Here is a 22,137-nt window from a genome sequence, read left to right as displayed (position 1 = left end):
CCCCACTTTTAATTTTAGTCTCCTTTGTGGTTTAATGCAAAAAATATGAACATATACCTTGTGTTACTAGTAAACAGTCATAGTTACATGTTTTAGATCAAGAAGGTTCATTAAAGTATTAGCTGGTACAGCCCCACCTCAAGGCAGGAAATGATACAATTTCTTTTAACTTTTTATTTTGTATTTTTTTACTGGTATAGCCAGTTATCACTGTTGTGACAGTTTCAGGTGAGCAGCAAAGGGACTCAGCCATACAGAAGCATGTATCCATTCTTCCCCAAACTCCCCTCCCATTCAGGATGCCACATAACATTGAACAGAGTTCCATGTACTATACAGAAGGTCTTTATTGGTTATCCTTTTTAAATATAGCAGTGTGTAAATGTCCATCCCAAACTCCCTAACTATATATAATTTGATTTTTAAAAATTTCATCAAATCCTTTCTATTAGAAATGCTTGCTGTATACATAGCACTAAATTAGCTACTAAAACGATCTGGGCTTCAAATTATTTTTCATACTAACTGCACAGTAAAATTTTTCATATTATGATTGAGCAATATTTGTAAAGGATGTCTGTTAGCACTGTATTGTAAATGCTGACATTTTAAGTTCGCTGTATCGTGAATAATGACATTCTAAGTTAAAACTTACATTTATCTATTAAATATATCCAGTGGGATTTAGATAATGTAACAATTTGCCCTCTATGATTAGATTGTACATTTAAACACTACTTGAATGTGCTCTTCTAAAACAGTTAAAATTTGCATCACTACTTTTCTCTTTGAATTTATATTTCAGTTATACTTCCTCATAGAATCTTATTATAAGGTAGTATATTTTTATTCCTTCTTACATTTTTTTGCAACAAATTGCATATACTTACACAGGTATCTGGGGCTTCCCAGGTGGTGCTAGTGTTAAAGAACCCGCCTGCCAATGCAGGAGACGTGAGACACCAATTCAATCCCTTGGTCAGGAAGATCCCCTGGAGAAATGCATGGCAACCCACTCCAGTATTCTTGCCTGGAGAATCCCCATGGACAGAGGAGCCTGGTGGGCTACAGTCCATAGGTTCACAGAAGAGTCAGACACAAGGTAGCGACTAAACTTCACCACAAGATACTGAATATTTCTGCCTTCTAAAACCATGCTATGCTTTGTTTTCTGTGCAAACATACATGAAAAGTTAGTGCAGAACAAAGATACACAGTGCCTCTGCCCATAAGACATGCAGAATCCAAGAGAAAATTGTTTCAACGCCTACATTGTTCCAAATATTAATTAAACCCAGAAGAAAATTTTGTCATTAAAATTATTACTAATGAATAGTTGATCAAAGCAACATGAATTATAATTTATCATACATAGTTATTATACATAAAATGTAAAATACAGGAAATGTCTTAATAAAATAGTTAGGGCTTTCCCCCAATTAGTTTATGTATCCATTAATGAATATTGTTCATTGAAATGATAAGACTTAGTGGCTCAGTTCTGCCCACTCCCTTTTTTCTTTTTCTGTAAGTACTAAAAAGCTTTGTTCATAAAAAAAGTCTATGAAACTGAGTTTTATTATAATGTCAGTCAGTTCTTTAAATGTGTTTCTGTTTGTATTCTAAAATTAATCATCTGTCATCAAAATTATTTTTAGTAACCATCATTGAATAGCTTCATTCAGTTTTGTGGAAATTAGTGAATTAGAAAACCACCTGATATGCAAAGGACTTATTACCCAGTCTTTAAAATCTTTCCCTGTCTCAATACCAACTTTGGGCAACCTGGAACTTTTTATACTGAAAGTTTTTTAACTATAAAGATATGTACCATTGTAAAATTCTGGATGAGTGAGGATGGTACTTTAGTGAAAGCAGAGAAGAAGCAATCTGTAAGATATCTTAACCATGCTGTTCTCAAGAAGATGAGTATGAGTGAAGATTACCATATGGAAACAGAAGAGAAAGAGATTGATTCCTTTAGATCTATCTTACATGTCTGTGTACCTCTTGGAAAAGCTTTATATGTTCCTCTAAAGACTTACTTTCAAGAATATAATAATAAAATTCTCTTCTCTCCCCCCTCACCTAAATATACAGTACAATCTGTGCGTTCAACAAAATGTGATTAGAATAATGGTATGATTTGCATAATTCATGAGTACATGAAAGGCAAAGAGCCAGATACTCTGATCTGCCAGTGATACCAAGATGATTACAATGAAATATTCAACCCTATTATATCTTTAGTTAAAAACTTAAGGATTTATTTTTCTCCTTAGTGTTGGCTTTGTTTTAATTTTTGCATGGAATTTTCCATTTTAGTATTGTCCTTGCACCTTCACTAATGTTCATTAAAAATTAGTTTTATTAGAATTTTGAGCTTTATTGTATTTAAGATTTTATGAAAAACATTGCTTCATAGAGACAAATTATCTGAAAGATGATACTTAACACCTTTTTAAAGCATTAGTTACCACATAACAAATGACATTATTAAAAATTTATTTTATTGAAAACAATGTCCAGGACAGTGATTATTGATTGCTATATGTTAGTAGAGAGTTTTATAATCACTTTTCAGTTATCCATACCAATTAAAGCCAACAAAGCATAGATATTTGAACTGTGTGTCTGACCCCTCAGATAATTTTTATTTCAGGGATTTAGGTTTTAGTTAACAAAATTGAAAGAAGGAACATAAAAGTTAAATATATTAAATTTCTATTAACCTGGGAAAAACCTGTATAGTGGTCAGGTTTCAGAATAGGTAATTAGAATAAGTTGTTAGTTGTATTTTAGATAATTAGATCATTGTGTGATTGAGGTTAAAATGGTGAATTTGGTTTTCCTTCCCATTATCAAGTTTCTTTCATGAAAAGAAATGTTACCATGGACAGCATCTGGGCTAGTCAAAACCAGACTGAAGAAAATCCTAATGTAGTTAGGAGCTTGACGGAACACAGCCCCAAAAGTTTAAGTTAATGTCTTCCTGGTAGTGGGCTTTGTTTTATTTTTAAATAAAGAATAGTATATGTAATATTTTGTATATTTTAAGTCTTCAAGTTTTGTGAAGCTGTTTAACAAAAATAATTTTTAAGCTCTTGCTAACAACTCAGAATAGCAGATCTATTATTCATAATCACTCGTTCTTACAGGACAGACCACTTGTATGCCTTCTTCATTCAGTGGAGTCCAGAAACATATGCAGAAGATACTGGTGAATATACCAAAGAACCTGGATTTATAGTAGTAAAAAAGATTGAAGAATCTGAAACAAATGAGGATTCTACTAGTGAAGCAGCAGCTAGAGAATGGGAGGTAAGGGGGAAAATGTGAAGCTTTCATTTATCTTTTTTTTGGTATGAATTTATAGTTTTAGAGTTGACAAAGTTCAAGTGATCTTTAAATGAGTAATATTTTAAAGGTTCACTGTCCTTATATATATGTGTTTATTTAATAAATCTGATTAGTAACTTTGGTTTATTCCTTTTCGTCATTTCCCTTTTGCTTTAAAATGCTAGAGAAGCAACCTATCAGCAGTAAAATGCCTTTTATTGAGTGAACTTTAGGAATAATTACTGTTATACTAATTTTCATAAAACATTTATTGCAGATCTAATTCACTTTAATGTTATATCCTGCATGAAGGAGGCATAGTAGTTATTTAACACATTCATGCAAATTAGCACTCCTTCTAAGCTCATATCCAAGCATTATCTTGACATCAGTTTAGCAATATGCAAAGGAAATAAGCTGATGCTAATTTTACAAAGTAATGAAAGTTTTATATGCTGCTCAGATTTACTGAGCTTGTATAAATGGTCAAATTAACACTAAACAACTTTTTTTTAGCCCCTCTTAGATCTGTCTTTTAATATTGCATATTATGATTTTAAATGCTTTGTCACGTGGGATGGATAGAGTGACATATCTGGTCTTTCTTTTGTTACGGTTCCCTGGATTCACCATCTTCAATAAACTGAATCAAATTTTGTTATCCATCTGGTGGCGTTTGTGGTTGTTTATGTGATGAATGTGGTGTACATGCACTTACCATGTATAATGATTAAAGGTATACATGGCATGTCTTTTGTCTAAAGCGCACACCTGATTCTGTATGTGCCTCAGTCCCTTCTGCCTAGTACATTCAGCATCAGTGTCTACTGTGACTGGGGTACAGTGGACGAAAAGAGTTAGCATAGCCTGAGCATTTATTTTGAGTTATTTTAATATTTATACCGATATTGTTTATCTCCCCACCAGCTTTCACAATAGCCATGAACTGGAAACAACATGAACGCCTGTCTGCAGGTTATTGGATTAAAAAAATTTGGAATATTTATAAAATTCCAAATAATGAAGCAACAAAAAGGTTCTGTTGATACAACAATGTAGATGAGTCTCACAGAATAAAAGATGTCAGGCCAGACATGAAAGACTATATATTGTATATTTCCATTTACATAAAATTCAAAAGGGCAAAACTAGTCAAAAGTCCACCAGACTACCTGTTTCTGGGAATTTAGGGGTTGTCTAGGCTCTGGAGGGAACTTTATAGAGCACTGGAGGTGGTCTGTATTTTATTCTGGGTAATGATTTACTTGGGTGTTAGCATATGCAAAACAATACCTGTGTATTTACAGTTTAGATTTAGAAGACTTTTAAAATAGCCCAGGTGATCAAGGATATAAACCTATACTAAACCAGTAACAAAGGTAAAATGGAAAGGGATAAAATAAAGTGTTTTAAAAAGGTATCACCTAGCTAATAAAACAGGATATAGTGACAGATGATGGTGAAGTACTAACTTGGGTGGCAAGGTGGATGGCAGTATCTTCAGTCAAGTCAGAGAATTGACAGTTTTCTCTCTTTTGAGATTGAAACGCTTAATTTTGGAAATAATAGATTTTATTACTAATTTTTTGAGTATTAACTATTTTTATTTAAAAGGAACCGTCTTAGTTCTTATGGACAACTCTGCAGATTATAATTTCTAAAGAAAAAGTTTTCTCACCTGTTTGCAACTAGAATTGATTCAAATAAAAAGAAGATGATAAATTGATAAAAAATTAAATTTTAGAAACTTTCTGCTGTGTTGTCTAGAAACATTTTGCTGCACTGTCTAATAGAGTAGCCACTAGTGACATGTGGCTACTGAATACTTGAAATGTGGCTAATGCCACTAAGAAACTGAATTTTTAATTGTTTAATTTTGATTAAACATAAAAACCAATACTTGATTCAGTATTGGATGACTTTTAGATATGTTTTGAACAACTTAGATATATGAATCTTTTTTTCAGCTATAAATTTCATAAAATCTCAATATGGTCTCATAAATAAGATTAGGTGTTTCCTGTGAAAATCTGGTATCTGCATTGAGATGTAGTTAAATATACTAATTCCTGTAAATACAATTTCCCCTCGCTGCTTGTAGCTACTGAGCAAGGAAATATGACTGGTCCAAATAGAGCTAATCTGTAAATATAAAACATATGCTGGTTTTTAAAGATTCAGAACTGAAAGAAAAAATGTAAGGTATCATTAATTCTTACACTGATTATGTTGAAATGATAATGTTTTGGATATATTGGATTAAGTAAATATATTAAAATTGCTTTAACTTTTTTTTTAATGTAGCCACTACAAAATTTATAATTGCATATGTCTTGCATTGTATTTCTCTTGTATAGTATTGGTCTAGTGCCTGATAGCTACTAAATACATAAAAAGCTGGGGTGTTTTTTTTTTCCCATCAAAAGTCTGTTCTTTACCTTAGAGTTCATTCGTGGTGGTGTACATTCTATGGGTTTGAGCAAATGTAAGAGAACATAAAAAGTATTTTAAATGTTTAGAGGATTTTTTTAAAAGGGAATTTGAGGTGGATGAACCTCGAGCCTGTTACACGGAGTGAAGTAAGTCAGAGAAAAACAAATGTTATATGTTAACGCATACATATAGATTCTAGAAAAATGATACTGATGAACCTACTTGCCTACATGCAGAACAGGAGTAGAGACGCAGGTGCAGAGAACGGACTTGTAGACACAGCAAGGGAAGGAAAGGGTGGGACAGATGGAGAGAGTAACGTTACAGACATACATTGTCATGTGCAAGTTAGATAGCTAGTGGGAAGCTGCTATGTAACACAGGGCGTTCAGCCCAGTGGTCTCTGACCAATTTTAGGGGCGGGAGGGAAGTTCAGGAGAGAGGGGATATATGTATACTTATGGCTGATCCACAGTTTTGTACGACAGAAAGCAGCACAACATTGTAAAGCAATTATCCTCTAAATAAAGATAAATTTTAAAAAGGGAATTTGACTAGAGAACATACATAAAATAAGAATAACTCAAAATTTCTACCTAGGTGTAGAGAATAGGTGACTTAGAATTTAAGATGAATTTGTTACAAATTTATTTCATGCTGACATGAAATTTGTACATTGGGGAACGTTTGCCTATGATAAACTTACTTTCTCTACTTCTTTTTGTTCTCCCTTCCTATTCCCCCTTCCCTTCCTCCTGCCTACGTAAGTACCATGAGGGCAAGGTTTTATGGATTTCATACACTGCTCTATCTGCTGAACTATGAACAGTGCAGTCATATAATTAACCCTTTGTAAATACAGCATTAGTGAATAAATTTGGACATAGATTAAAATAAATAATAAATATAAGTTGTACTTGTTAACAGTTGGTCTAAAATAAGTTGTTATGTCACTTGTAGTAAATATTTTATCATAAAGCCCTAGACTCTTAGAGTTGAAATTAACTGACAGTTCAGCCTCTCTCATTTTACATTTTACATCATTCTTGATTCTACTTTAGCGTATTTAGTGATAGGGAGCTTATTACCTCAAAGGGCAGTGCTTTTCAGTTTAGGACAATTCTGTTAGAAAGTTCTTTCTTTTAGTGAGTTTAAAGAAATATACCTTTGTAAGTTTAATACGTTTATCTTTGTTCTTCCTTCCCATGCACATTAATGACAACAAAATTGTTCTGTGTAATATCATAATGTTATAATTTATTATCAGATATTAATATTTAAATATTCTTTATTATTTTATCTTTTTAAAATCCTCTACCAAGATTATTTTCACTGGTACTTCTGTTTGACTTTAATAACTCTTCTTTGATCCGACACTGTCTTCATCACTACCCTAAAAGGACATTAACTGTAGCACCCCAAATTAATAAAATGTGCATCTTTGTTAACAAGAAAAATTTTATAAATTTGAAACAATTTAAGTTCCCAAATGTTCAAATTAAAAGTCAGTTCTACTGAAGATAGAAAGGGCTGGAATTTGAGAATTAGATATGAAAAAAGGAAGCAAGAAAAGAGAGCAGTATTAGAGATTTGTACAGTGAATTCCAGAAAGAGGTGAGGGCCACAGAAACCTACCTTTACTAGCAAAGAGAACAGATAGCTGCATTTTAAGATTATTAGCAGTAAGAACTTTATGATACATCAGAACTATGATTTCTGAATACTTGGAGAAAAAATCTGAGAAATACTGCATGTGTAACTCAAGATGTATGTTGGATTGATGTTATTTAATATGTACACTTTATTCAAGTTTAGTCATTAGTATAAATATAGTTAGCATAAAACATCAGCTTACCTCACCATTGTTTCTTTTTTAACCATACTGTCTTGAGTATCTTAATAAATTCTTCTGCTGTGGGTAGTTCAGTAGCCCTACATTGCAGCTGAAGCAGAACAATTTCTGAAATTGGTAGAGTTTTCTCTGTTTTTTTCTGGTACTCAGTTCCAGAAATCAGTAAAGCGTGTGAGGAAAACGTAGTATGTGGACTTTTGCAATTTTGTGAGAAATATTCCTTTTTCGTGGGGATCGTTTCTATGAATTTTCATTGAAAACACAGTAATGGCATTTCAACAGTGTGAGGAAGATCCTGAGGTGAAGGTGGGAAAAGATACCTGTTGACCTCCTACCATTTGCTGATGATTGTGCTTTTATTTGATTGATACAAAAATACAGAGATTAGCAGTATAGTGAATTTGCATGGACCACTCAGCTCTATCAACATTTCTTTTATAATCCTTTTCTATAGTTCTTCACATTTCTTCACATGTGATAAAAATGTTTAAAATACACGAGTGTATTTTTACAATTTGCTGTTTGAGTCAGCATCCCAGCATGTGGCATATAGTTCTCTGACCAGGGATGGAACCTGGGCCCCCTGCATTGGGAGTGCAGAGTTTTAGCCACTAGACCACCACAGAAATCCGAGAGCCTGTTTAATTTTTAAGATTCATGTGAATTTTGCATTTATCTTAATTCATCTGCTATACATAAAAAACCTTATAAAATTCCTGATCATGAAGTAAAAGTGATGCTACAGTAGTGAAGGAAATTATTCTGGTTTACTCTTCACTTCTCACACTTGCCTAAGTACTGACAAAAATATCTTACATTGAGTTTTTGGTTTCTGATATGACCTCTCCATTTTTATGTGCTTGACATTACTCACATTTTCTCAAATGATCCAAGCTTTCATTTAAGTGAAAATATAAAGGTGGCACTAGTGGTAAAGAACCTTCTTGCCAGTGCAGGAGACACAGGAGATGTGGATTCAATCCCTGGGTCGGGAAGATCCCCTGGAGGAGGGCATGGCAACTCACTCCAGTATTCTTGCCTGGAGAATCCCATGGACAGAGGAGCCTGGTGGGCCATGGTCCATAGGATCACAGAGTCGAACACGACTGATGCAACTTAGCATGTATGCATAAATGTAAGTTTATGGGCTACTTATTAACTAAACCTGTACAACGGTTTTGTAGTTATGCCAAATATTTTAAAATTTGCTTTCTCATATAATTTTGTAAATCATTTATAGGATCTTCCCATCTTGACATTAATTTTTAGTATTGTATAAACACTTTAAAATATTTAAGCTAACCTTAGCAATTTAGGCTGTAAAATTTATCATATCTTCAGTGATTTGGTTTTCCACCTGGATGTGGTAATTACCATGTGAAATCAGTTCTGTTTTCTTATTTGTCATTAGGTAGAATTATTGCTATGGTGTTTTATTAGATTTCTCAGAGAAGACTTAACAGTTTCATATTGCTGCAACTTTAAGAGCCAATAGTTTCAGGAGGCTTCCATTTGTTTGGTTAGTGTTTTACTTCTTAAGCTACCAGACAATGAGTATTCTGGTGTTCATTTTCTTAAAGACATGGTTTGTGTGTGTGTTTAAAGTAGCAAGTAGTGCCAAAAATTAAAATTGAGTCAATATGTAAAATAAAGCAAAATTTCTGATCTCTTCTCAGCCTAGTCAGCAGAATCCATACAGAATTGATTTTGTTCAAAATAAAAGTAGTCTCAATATCTGAGTTACTAAATAGAGGTCACATTTCTCAGCTAAAATCAATTAAAAAAGAATATACTTTTATAAAAAAATTGAATCACATAGGATTACAAATCATAACGTCAAAAGAAATTCAGTAAATCTGAAAATTTTTTAAATCAAAAGCATTAAAAACAATTCGAATTTATGAGTTAACACTAATTGTCTTGTGTAATATTTCCATATTGATTATTTTTTAGACCTCTTTATTGAGGTATGAATGCTACATAAAAAACTGTTTATATTTAATATATACAACTTGAGTTTGGGGACAAATATACATCCATGCAAAATTCAGGGTTAAATTGAAGAAAGTAGGGAAAACCACTAGACCTTTCAGGTATGACCTAAATCAGATCACTTAACGATTATACAGTGGGGGTAACAAATAGACTCAAAGGATTAGATCTGCTAGACAGAGTTCCTGAAGAACTATAAACGGAGGTTCATAACATTGTACAGGAGATGGTGACCAAAACCATCCCCAAGGAAAAGAAATGCAAGAAGGAATAGTGGTTTTCTGAGGAGGCCTTATAAATAGCTGAGAAAAGAGAAGCGAAAGGAAAAGAATGAAGGGAAAGATATCTGAATACAGAGTTCGAGAGAATAGCAGGAAGAGAGAAGAAAGCCTTAAGTGAACAATGCAAAGAAATAGAGGAAAACAACAGAATGGGAAAGACTAGAGATCTCTTCAAGAAAATTGGAGATATCAAGGGAACATTTCATGCAAAGATGGGCATAATAAAGTACAGAAACAGCAAGAATCTAACAGAAGCAGAAAAGATGATGAGAGATGGCAAGAACACACAGAAAAACTATACAAAAAGGTCTTTATGACCTTGATAACCATTATAGTGTGGTCACTCACCTAGAGCCAGACTTCTGGAGTATGAAGTCAAGTAGGTGTTATGAAGCATTACTATGAACAAAGCTAGTGGAGGTGATAGAATTCTAGCTGAACTATTTCAAGTCTTAAAAGATGAAGCTGTTAAAGTGCTGCGCTCATTATGCCAACAGATTTGGAAGACTCAGCAGTGGCCACAAGACTGGAAAAGCTCTGTTCATTCCAATCCCAAAGAAAGGCAACACCAGAGAATGTTCAAATTACTGTACAATTGGACTCATTTAACATGCCAGCAAGATTATGTTCAAAATCTTTCAAAATTAAAACGCACTTGCTCCTTGGAAAAAAAGTTATGACAAACCTAGACAGCGTATTAAAAAGCAGAGACATCGCTTTGCCAACAAAGGTCTGTCTAGCCATAGATGTATAGCTCTATAGTTTTTCCAGTAGTCGTGTATGAATGTGAGAGTTAGACCGTAAAGAAGGCTGAGCGTAGAAGAATTCATGCTTTTGAACTGTGGTGCTGGAGAAGACTCTTGAGAGTCCCTTGGACTGCAAGGAAATCCAGCCAGTCCATCCTGAAGGAAATCAGTCCTGCATATTAATTGGAAGGACTGATTCTGAAGCTGAAACTCCAATACTTTGGCCACCCGATGCGAAGAGCTGACTCATTTGAAAAGACCCTGATGCTGGGAAAGACTGAAGGCAGGAGGAGACGGGGACAACAGAGGATGAGATAGATGGTTGGATGGCATCACTGACTCAGTAGACATGAGTTTGAGTAAACTCTGGGAGTTGGTGATGGACAGGGAGGCCTGGCATGCTGCGGTCCATGGGGTCACAAAGAGTTGGACACGACTGAAGAACTGAACTGAACTGATGCATGGTGTGTGTGTGTTATATATATTTAAATCTCATTTAAACTATGTTTTGGTATGCATATTTTTAGTTATAGAAATTCTGGCTGGGAGTAATGGTAGGTTTTCAATATAGCACCCCACTGCCACTACCGTTTAATGTTTGTTTTATGTGTGAGGCAATGCAGGGATGGGGTTGGTGACCACAGTTCACTGTATATGTAAGAGGACTCTATTGTACAGCTGGTGTAGAGATGGTTATAGTGTGTCTATGAGGGATTGTGGGAGAGAGATCTTAGGGTAAGTGTGATGTAGAGCTGGTTGGGGAGGCATAGGGGTGGCTGGTGTGAGTGGCAGGGTGGATGTTCATCAGAGGTGTACGGTGTCCTATGCATGCACATCCTGGAATGTGGAGAAAGGAGATGTGGAGGTGTGGGTATGGTACAGTGCATGCACTAGAAAAGTGGTTGTGTATTTGTGAAGGCGGCATTGTGCACACAACTTTGTGCATACACACAGCAAGGTTAAGGGGAAAGAGCAGGTTTAATTTAGATGGAAGAAATATTCAGTGTATCATACATTCAGTGTACTATTTACCTCTAGTTAAAAGTCAGGTAATCTAGATATTTTTTGTTTATAGTCATAATAATATTTAATCTTAAAAATTGAGTTACATTCAGGATACCCCTTGTTAGTGAAGTATATACCTAGGCATAATAGATAATAATTACTTTTTCAAGAAACTGTTAGGAAATTCAGTTTAAAAATGGGCTGTGTAATACTCAAAGGAATTTTCAGGTCACACTGAATATTTGTATAGGATTTATTTGTAGTAGATTGGCTTCATTTTTATAGTCACTCTAAAAGTTTGAAGTGTCCTCAAAGGACGTTTTAATGCTTAAAAATACATATAAGATGAAATGTTATAGGATTCTTAGATATAAATAAGGAACAGAATTTTATGACTGTAGAAACAGACAGTAAAATGTTAATTGAAATCATTTGTGTACTTTGGAAAGGACTCTGGAAACTGTACTGATTACTTTTTTATGACTGAGGTTATTTTTAGTGTATTTCTTAATGTACTGGTGTTTGGAAATACATGCTCTGTATCTTTAAACCTTTGAGTCCTTTCTTTGCACATTTGGGTACAGTGCAACCAAACTTAAACATGGGAAATCCTCTCTTCCCTCCCCAGCTTAACAGTCTCCACTCAGGACTATCTTTGCAATGGATACTACTTAGTGATTAGCTCTCTGTCTTGTCAATCAAATCTTTGTCTCCAGCAAACAGTTTTGTCACTGTAGTAGGGCTCTTGTGCTGGAAATGGATCTTTGACAGAGGAAGAATGCTTTTTAAAACAGTTCTTAGGAGATGATGTAACTTAATTTGTCCTGGAAAGGAAATGTCTCGTCTCTGGTATGGGAAAAAGGGGAGAAGGCATCAACCAATTAATCAAAAATATACTCTGGTAAATCTTAGTCGATGATTTCAGTTTCTGTATTTACTAGTCTTTTTATGGTGACATTCTGCAGAATTATGCAATTTTAAAATTTAAGCATAAAAAATACTTAGAGAATTCAAAATTCTATGATTGTAAAGAAGTACCTTCAAGTTATTTCTGCTAATGCTAAATATCTTCAAAAGGAAATAAATAAGGAACTATGATTTTGGTTTGTCAAAGTGTTTTGGTTTTCCTGTTTTGCATCAACAGGAAGTTATTGAATTTTTATTACTGCCTTAATTTTCAAGTTAAGCTTTGTAGGAAAATACTCAGAATTTTGTTTTCCTTAAAAATGAGTGAATTTTTGTTTTGCTTAAAAATAAATTGAGTAGAACCTTCTTAATGAATTTTTATTTTTATTGATTGGATCCCAAACCAAATACATTTATAATTTAGTGTATGAAGACTATTGTTTTAGCCATAAGAGAAAAGACCTTTTTTAAGCTATCCAAAAAGTCTCAAGCATTACTGCCTAATACGAAACTTTAAGTAATACTCTAACAAAGAAAAATCTTAGTCAACCTTACTATTATAAGACTCTTAGGTATTTTTTGGTATAAGTATTTATGCATTATTTGTTAGAAAATGTATTGCCAGTTTTTCTTTCTTTGGTAGTTTAGGATTATATCTTGCTTTATGAATGTTCATTTTATTTGTCCTGTAATTATAGGTGATTTAAATGAGACTGGATATATACTTAGACCTCAGAGTGACTTTGAAAGTTGTCCTCAGCAACTTGCCACTCTGAATTGTGTAAAAATATCAAAATGATTTCTATTAGTGGTGTTTTAATTTGACTGAGAGTACTTTGTTAAATCTTTTTATTTTTAAATTTATGATTTCAATTTTTTGTTTATGAAACATCACCACAGAGGGTTTAGTCATCTGAAATGATTGGATTTGTTAAAATTCTGATCAGATTATCAGATTAGCCAATTAACACAGCTTTTTTTTTTTAAACCAAGAACAGTGATGCTATTCATATATTTTTAATTTACAGTTTGAATTAACATTTATCATTAGTTTGCTAATACTATATTATAGTTCATTACAAATACAAGCAAAATGTGGACAGTTTGAACTTTCTAGGTCATTATAATGTGCATCACATTTATTACAGTCACAGATTCATTTTCAAACTTATATAAGGTGTTACGTGATTTTGTCAGATATGAGAGCATGCTTCTCATTGGTCCTTAGCTCTGCACGTAATTAGAGTTTATATATAATACTTCATTTAACCTTCACACTAAGTTGCAAAGTCAATAGTATCACTTGCCATTTTAAAAGTGAGAAAATTCATATGGACTTATTACTGAACTAAGCTGTTCTGGAGAACAGACACCGCTCAACCCTAGCATATTCATTACCTCACCAGGATGTCTTTGAGAGTTTTATAAAATGGTACAATATAGTATAATGTGTTTCGGTGTGTGGACAACCTCAGGTCCCCATTTTCTAACTGTTTTCCTCGCTTTGGAGTAGAAATCCCAGAAGCTGTAGGGTAGGAGAAAGGCTTAAGAAAATTTGCCATTTGCAACAACATGGATGAACCTAGAGGGAATTATGCTTAAGTGAGAGTTATAGAAAAACAAATACTGTATGTTATCACTTGCATATGGAATCTAAAATGTAAAACAAAGTAGTTAATATGACAAAAAAGAAACCATCTTACAGATATATAGAACAGGGAATACAGCTGATATTTTATAATAATTATAAATGGATTATAATCTATAAAAATTTTTGAATCACTGTTGTACACAGTGATTGATAAAGTCAAGCATGCTTCATCAGTATGATTCTCACTTAAGCTAACTGGACAAAGATTTAACTTCACTCTGTATATTTTAGAGCATATTCTTCCTATTAGTTCCAAAGATGGCTTTTGCCAGTGTCTCTGTCCCCAAGGTGAACTTCTTTTGCTCCCTGCCTCTCCAGAAGACTCCAAAATCTGCAAGCAGATCTAACTCTGGCTCCTTTCAAATTACTGCTTCTGTCCCAAGTCTTCCAGAGTATGTGTGCTCTTTTAAGACTGAAGTCTTCTTTTTCCTGCAACTCTCTGGGTCTCCTGAAAGGACACCCCACTGACCTTCAAAGTTAAACATTCTGGGGGCTCATTTTTTCTAGCAGGGGACGCCCAGGTTTGGGAACCTGGTGTGGGACTCAAACTCCTTTGGAGAGAATTCCCTGGTGGCTCAGACGGTAAAGCGTCTACCTGTGATGCGGGAGACATGGGTTCAATCCCTGGGTCAGGAAGATCCCCTGGAAGGAAATGGCAACCCACTCTCAGTACGCTTGCCTAGAAAATTCCATGAATGGAGGAGCCTGGTGGGCTGTAGTCCATGGGGTCGCAAAGAGTCGGACATGACTGAGCGACTTCACTCACTCACTCACTCTGCAGTTATAGTTAGCCCAGTTATAGTTAGCCTTCTGTTTCTGGTTCACCTACCAAAGGTATGGTCTGGACTGTACCATGACTGCACCCCTCCTGCCCATCTTCATTATATCTTCAGTTGTTAAAGATCTTTCCTGGTAGGTTCCAGTCTGCCTCACTGATAGTTGTTCAGTGAATAATTTGATTTTGCTGTGCTTGTGTGCTCAGCGTCTTTCTACTCAGCCATCTTGCTATCTTATTTTTAATGGCTGTTACAGAGTTTATTCTGATATATAATGTAAATTTAATAATTTACTTAAAGCTGTTTATATATTTGATATACCCATATACTCTGTCTCTTTTGTGTTTGTCAATAAATTGTAATTGACATGAAGATTTATAAGCTCATTTTATAAGGGTGTAAGCTTAATCACATTAAAGTCACAAAATATTAAATATTTTTTATATTTGTTTAATATTCAAAATATTAAACATCACTTTTCTCTATCAATTCTTCACTGCTGCTGCTGCTAAGTCACTTCAGGCACTTCCACACACACTGCTAAGTCGTGTCCAACCCTGTGTGATCCCATAGACGGCAGCCCACCAGGCTCCCCCGTCCCTGGGATTCTCCAGGCAAGAACACTGGAGTGGGTTGCCATTTCCTTCTCCAATGCGTGAAAGTGAAAAGTGAAAGTGAAGTCACTCAGTCGTGTCCGACTCTTAGCAACCCCATGGGCCGCAGCCTACCAGGCTCCTCCGTCCATGGGATTTTCCAGGCAAGAGGACTGGAGTGGGGTGCCATTGCCTTCTCCGAATTCTTCACTAGATTTTGTCACATTTCCCTTTTTTTGTTGTTTCCTAGGCTCTTATATATGACAAGATGAATTTATTTTTTTATATTTTAGACTTTTATGTTTGAAAACACATGATGAATTATTTACATCTGTGTAGAAATTAGCTCACAGCTAGAATTTTAAGAAAAACCAATTTAAATGTAAAGCTCTTTCCAGTGACCTTAGCTGAAGGTAATGATTGTAATACTGATAAAAAAAATAATTTATACTAACACTATACACTTACCATGAGTTTTTTTTTATTTAATCCTCAAACTGTTTAATATTTTTACTTTCACCTTCATTTTACGAAACAGAGACATATGATAGTCATATTGCAACCAGAAGTCAGCGCTATGGTTTGAATCCAGCCATTCTGTTCTGGCTCTAGGCTGTGCCCTCAAATTCTTTGCTATCCTTGCTCTCAAAATCATCAGAATATAACTAGGAGAAGGGGGTTAACATTCATTTTGTACATTTATTGTATCAGTTTCTACTTTATATATACCTTATACATACTGCTATTTATTCCTCATAAAGTGCCTAAAGTATGATTATCATTTTCATTAGAAAAACCAGAAATAGATTAAGTTTGATTGCTCAAGTTCACCCAGCTAATATAGTCAGCCTTCCTTATCTGCCACTTCTGCCTTCTATGGTTATGTATTTGCAGATTCAGCCAACCACAGATCAGCAGTATTTAGGAAAAAATTCCAGAAAGTTCCAAAAAGCAAAACTTGAATTTGCCACATGCTGGCAACTATTTCCATTGCATTTATATTGTATTTACAACTATTTACATAGCATTTACATTGTATTAGGTATTGTAAGTAATATACTGGAGAAGGAAATGGCAATCCACTGCCGTTTTCTTGCCTGGAGAACCCTTGGAGAGAAGAGCCTGGCAGGCTTCAGTCCATGGGGTCGCAACAAGTCGGAAATGACTGAGCGACGTAGCATAGCACAGCACAGGTAATATACAGTTGATTTAAAGTTTATGAGAGAGGTGTGCATAGATATATGCAAATACTTTGTTATTTTCTGTAAGGGACCTGAGCATCCATAGATTTTGGTTTCAGTGACAGTTTCTGGAACCGATCCCTTAGGCATATGTAGGAATGACTGTTAAACAGAATCAAAATTTCAAGAGGAGTTTTACAGCTAAGCCCAGGATGCTTTCTGCTATACTGTGTTTCCTACCTATAGTACCTGTTCATGGGAAGTTTAACAAGTGTTCATATGTGCCTTACTGTATAAACCACCTGCTCTCAGGTTACAACATGATTGAAAAAGGACATATACAGATACATTCAGTGTAGAATATTTTCCTTTGTTTATTTGACTTTAGTAGTTGAAAAGCATATTTATTAATATATAAGTTGTGAGACCTAATGATAAAATGAGTCTCTCTGATCCCACTCACTCACTCACTTTCCAACTTAAGAACTAGAATGTTACCAATGAAAGAGTATCATCCTGTGTGTTCTTTCTCTTTCTCATCTCATGTCACCTCCAGATTGGTAGCTACCTCCCTAAATTTTGTTACCATTTCCCTGCTTTTCTTTAATTATTAGATTTTATTTTTTTGGAGCTGTCAAAGTTTATAGAAAACTTGAAAATACGGAGAGTTCCCATATACCCCTTTTCTCTCCAAACACAGTACCCCTATTATTTACATCTTGTATTAACGTGGTACATGTTATATTGTATAAGCTAATATTATTACACATTATTACTCAAAGTCTGTAGTTTGCTTTGGGGTTCATTCTTTGTGTTACACATTCTATGGAATGACATGTATCTGCCATTATAGGATGATACAGTGTAGTTTTCATTGCCTTCAAAATGCCCTGTGCTCGCTCTGTTCATTTCTCCTTTGCTCTACCTGAAGACCAGGGAACCATTGATGTTTTTACTCTTTCTATAGTTTCGCCTTTTCCAGAGTATCATATGGTTGGAATCATACCATATGTAGCCTCTTCGTATTAGCTTCTTTCAGTTAGTAAGATGAATTTAAGGCTCCTCCCTGTCTTTTCATGGCTTGATAGCGCATTTCTTTTTAGTGCTGACTTTTAATATTGGGCTTCCCTGGTGGATCAGCTGGTAAAGAATCAGCCTGCAATGGGGGAGACCTGGATTCTATCCCTGGGTTGGGAAGAACCCTTGGAGAAGGGAAAGGCTACCCACTCCAGTATTCTGGCCTGGAGAATTCCATGGACTGTATAGGCCATGGTATTGCAAAGAGTCGGACATGACTGAGTGACTTTCACTTTAATATTCCATTGTCTTAACATACCATAGTTTGTTAATCTATTCACCTACTGTAGGACATTTTGGTCACTTCCAAGTTTTGACACTTAAAGAAAAGATTGTTATAAACATTTGTGTGCAGATATTATGTGGACATAAATTTTCAGCTCATTTAGGTAAATACCAGCGAGTGTGATTGCTGGATTATATAATAAGTGTATTTTTAGTTTTGTAGGAAACTGCCAAATGGTTTTCCAAAGCGACTGTACTGTTTTTTTCCTTTACCAACAGTAAATGAGGGTTCCTACTGCTCCACATCATCACCAGCATTTAATGTTATCAATGCTTTCATCCTGAAGACGTATATAGTAGTATACCATTGTTTCTTTAATGTGCATTTCCCAGATGACATATGACATAGAGCATCTTTTCATAGTCTTGTTTGTCTGCTCAGATGTTTAGTTCATGTTTTTTTTTTCTTGTTATTTTTAAGAGTTCTTCAAATATTTTGGATAACATATTTATCAGATATAAATCTTGCAGAGATTTTCTCCCAGTCTGTGGATTATTTTTGTATTCTCTGGACAGTGTCTGTCACAAACCAGTTGTTTTTAGTTATAATGAAATCCAGCTTGCTTTTGGTGTTATATCTAAAAAGTCATCTTCAAACCCAAAGGTACTTAGATATTTTTCTGTGTTATCTTCTAGTTATTTTATAGTTTTGCATTTTACATTTGGGTTTAAGATCCATTTTCAGTTAATTTTTGTGAAAAAGTATGAAGACTTTGTCCAGTTTAACTTTTTTGCAAGTGGATGTCTAGTCGTTCCAGCACTCCTTGGTAAAGACCATTCTTCATTGTGTTATCTTTGCATCTTTGTCAAAAATCAGTTGACTGTGCTTGTCTATATCTAGGGTCTGTATCTTCCATTCCATTGATCTGTTCTTTTACCAATATCCAGTCTTGATTATAGTAAGTCTTGAAGTTGAGTAGTGTCAGTCCTTCAGTTTTCTTCTTTTCCTTCATTTTTTCTATTCATTATTCATTATTCCTTTTTTCTATTATCTTGTCTGTCATGGCTTTCAACAAGTTTGCATAGCTTTTGATAGAGCTACCTTAATGTTTACTGGTAGCTAATTCATTTTAGTTGGCTAGAACTAGGTATGGTAATTTATGTTTTGCAAGACTATTAATTATAAATTAATTTATTTAATAGATATAGAGCTACTCCAGAGGATCTGTTTCTTCTTGTATGAATTTAGTGGTTTGTGTCTTTCAATGAATTGGTCTGTTTCATCTATGTTTTCAAATTTGAAAGTATAGAGTTGTTTATAATATTCCATTATTATCAATAGTAGTGACCTCCCTTCATTTATGATATAATTTATCTATATGTTTTCTTTTTTTTATTTTATTAGTTAGCCTGACTAAAGATATAAATTACAACTATTGAAAACAGTAGTTATAATTTAAAGCAAAAGGAGCAAAGTTTTAACATAACCCAGGTCTTATTTTGTAATAAAGACTTTCTCATATATTGAGATGTAGAACAGAGTTTTAGGTAGTTTCAGCATGCTATTTGTATACCCTTTTTTGTTAGCTACAACAGCTCAACTTTAATTCCCTCCTTTTCAAAAATATTTTTGGATATCAAAGTAAATATAAATGGCATTGTTAAGTAACATTTTTCTTTCTACGTCATCTCCCTTTACTAAGGAATAAAAGTAAGGAGTAAATGAGAAATGAAAATTCCACATTCACAGATATCTCTGTTAGTCTGCAAGGCAGTTGTGGGAAAGGAAGTTTGTTTACAGTATAATCCTAAGGGGAAATCCAAGAAAGAGGACTGTTGAGGCGAAGCGAAAGACACTCAGTTGTGTCCAAGTCTCTGCGATCCCATGGACTGTAGCCTGCCAGGCTCCTCTGTCCATGGGATTCTCCAGGCAAGAATACTGGAGTGGGTTGCCATTCCCTTCTGCTGGGGATCTTCCCAGCCCAGGGATCAAACCCAGGTCTCCCCCACTGCAGGCGGGTTCTCTACTGTCTGAGCCACCAGGGAAGCCTGAGAGGACTGTTAGACCGAAGCACTGCTCTCTTTCTGGGAAAACGTGTTCTTGTTCATGACATTCACAGCAGCTATACATTCCCTCTTTTTTCAGCTTCTGTTCTTAGTTGTGTGTCTCATTGTAATAGAGATGGGTGGATTTCACTCTGCCTTTACGTTTGTAATTTGTTAAAAGTAAATGCTTAGGCAAACAGTTAGTGAGATTCCTTTGTCAAAAACTGTAAAGACTGGAGAGTAGCACTTAATTCTACAGAGGGTAGTTCCTACATATGGGATTTAGTAGTATATCCAAACCATTTTGCACCTTAAGAAATGACTTTCTAGCCAGACAGCTAATACACTTTTAATTAGAAGGTCTTGATTTCCTTAACTGTGTACTTTAATACTTGGGAGTATGATGTAGGACATTTTGTAGCAATCTGTCCATTTTCTACTTAGGTTTAATCTTTTGGATAAAATAATACTTTCTGTACATGGTTTATGATTTACTAAGGGGTTAAAAGTTAATTCGAGACTAATTTCAGATCCACCATATATACTAGGAATCTGTATCTCTTTATTGATTTTGATAGGGGGAAGTATATTTCTCTAGTTGCTGGTGGAGATAGATGGGCCTAAGGCTGAGCCGCTGGTGTTTGTTCTTTATGGGAAGATACTCCAAGATGAAGACAATAGCAAGAAGAAGGAGAATCTGAGCCTTGCCCAGAATAAAGCTAATAAACCATATATTTCTCATTCTCAAAGTCAGAGACCTTCCTGACCACACATGCGCAGAAAGGTTCCTCGAAGGTCAGAAGGGAAGGGGGTACTGCGTCTCCCCATAGTAGGTGATGTCAGTCTACCCATAGGCCTCTTTGCGAGACTCCATCTTGTCTAAGAGATGTGTGAACACGCATGGAAGGTCCCTGGGTTAAGCCAGATACAGTTTTAGAACCAGGCAACACAAGGCGATTGGCCAAAGGAAGCCCAGAAGAGAATGCCCCTTATGACTGTTTAAACTACCGTGAACACGAGATGTGCTCACACTGACGTGAGTCTATTCTTAACATACCCTTTTTACCTCCTAGTAAACACTGTACTTGTTTCACTACATGTTGTCTCTCTGTGGGAATTCATTTGTATAGAGCCAGTGAGTCAAGGGCCTTGTCACTGGCCACTGTGCCTGGTGGTCCAGTGGCTAGGATTCTGCGTTATCCCTGCCGCAACCTGGCTTCAGTCTCTGGCCAGGGAACCGAAATCCTACTTCAAGCCAAGGCCATCTGAGATCATAGTCATTTGATTTCAAATCTTTCTTCTTTATTAGTTTACCTGCACTTTTGACAATATTGTATATCTCCATCACAGCATGAATAAATATTTCAGGGTAAGGAGGTGGTGAGTTTGTAAGTCCCAGAAAGGAATATAGTTTAAAAAAATACTAGAAAAGTAGATTTGTGACATTAAAGAAACTATGACATTACCAGATATAATAAGCTTATAATGGCAATTTATGGTTCCCTCACTGTCAGTTCCTGTTCTAGGTGATGTTGGTACATAGATTATAACTGATCCCTTTGTGAGCAAATTCAACTTTACTTTCCTCCAGAAAGTGTGTTTTATATGGTAAAAGAAGAGCTTTAAGTGTAAGATAAGCGTTGAGTGGAAGAATAGAAAGGATGGAAAGGAATACTTAGGTCATATAATTTGAAAATTCTTGTATAGAAAACTGTTGTAGACTGAATGCCATAGGAAAACAGAAGAAAAATATAACTGATCTTTAAATATTTTGTAGAAAGTTCTTTTTGTGCCTTAGAAAAAGGCTTTAGTTTTTGTGCTTTAGTTTTTTACTTTTAGTACCTAATTTTTCTTTCATATTTCTTGAAAATACTGTTGTTCTTAACTGATCAATCTTTAATATTTTTAAATTTAAATTTCAGAGTAGGGAAACTGGGCTTCCCTGATAACTCAGTTGGTGAAGAATCTGCTTGAGATGCAGGATATCTCGGTTCAATTCCTGGGTCGGGAAGATCTGTATATAAAATAGTTGAA

At 34.9% G+C, this 22,137-nt stretch overlaps 1 protein-coding gene across 14 annotated transcripts in view; it reads left to right on the top strand.

Moving 5' to 3' along the window:
- The window catches only part of OXR1 (oxidation resistance 1), a 486,852-nt gene that overhangs the window by 452,201 nt on the left and 12,514 nt on the right, over positions 1-22,137 (top strand). For 12 of the 14 annotated variants that reach the window (XM_043483377.1, XM_043483381.1, XM_043483380.1 and 9 more), the window contains one exon: positions 3,159-3,321. In XM_043483377.1, the coding sequence (XP_043339312.1) occupies positions 3,159-3,321 (163 nt within the window). Of the gene's footprint in view, positions 1-3,158; positions 3,322-11,682; positions 12,550-22,137 lie in introns of those variants that run through there. The other 2 variants (XM_043483388.1, XM_043483389.1) reach the window with 2 other exon arrangements.

Source organism: Cervus canadensis, chromosome 12 (assembly GCF_019320065.1).
Source record: "Cervus canadensis isolate Bull #8, Minnesota chromosome 12, ASM1932006v1, whole genome shotgun sequence".
In the NCBI taxonomy this organism is placed as follows: Eukaryota; Metazoa; Chordata; class Mammalia; order Artiodactyla; family Cervidae; genus Cervus; species Cervus canadensis.
This window is presented reverse-complemented; position numbering and strand designations above follow the sequence as displayed.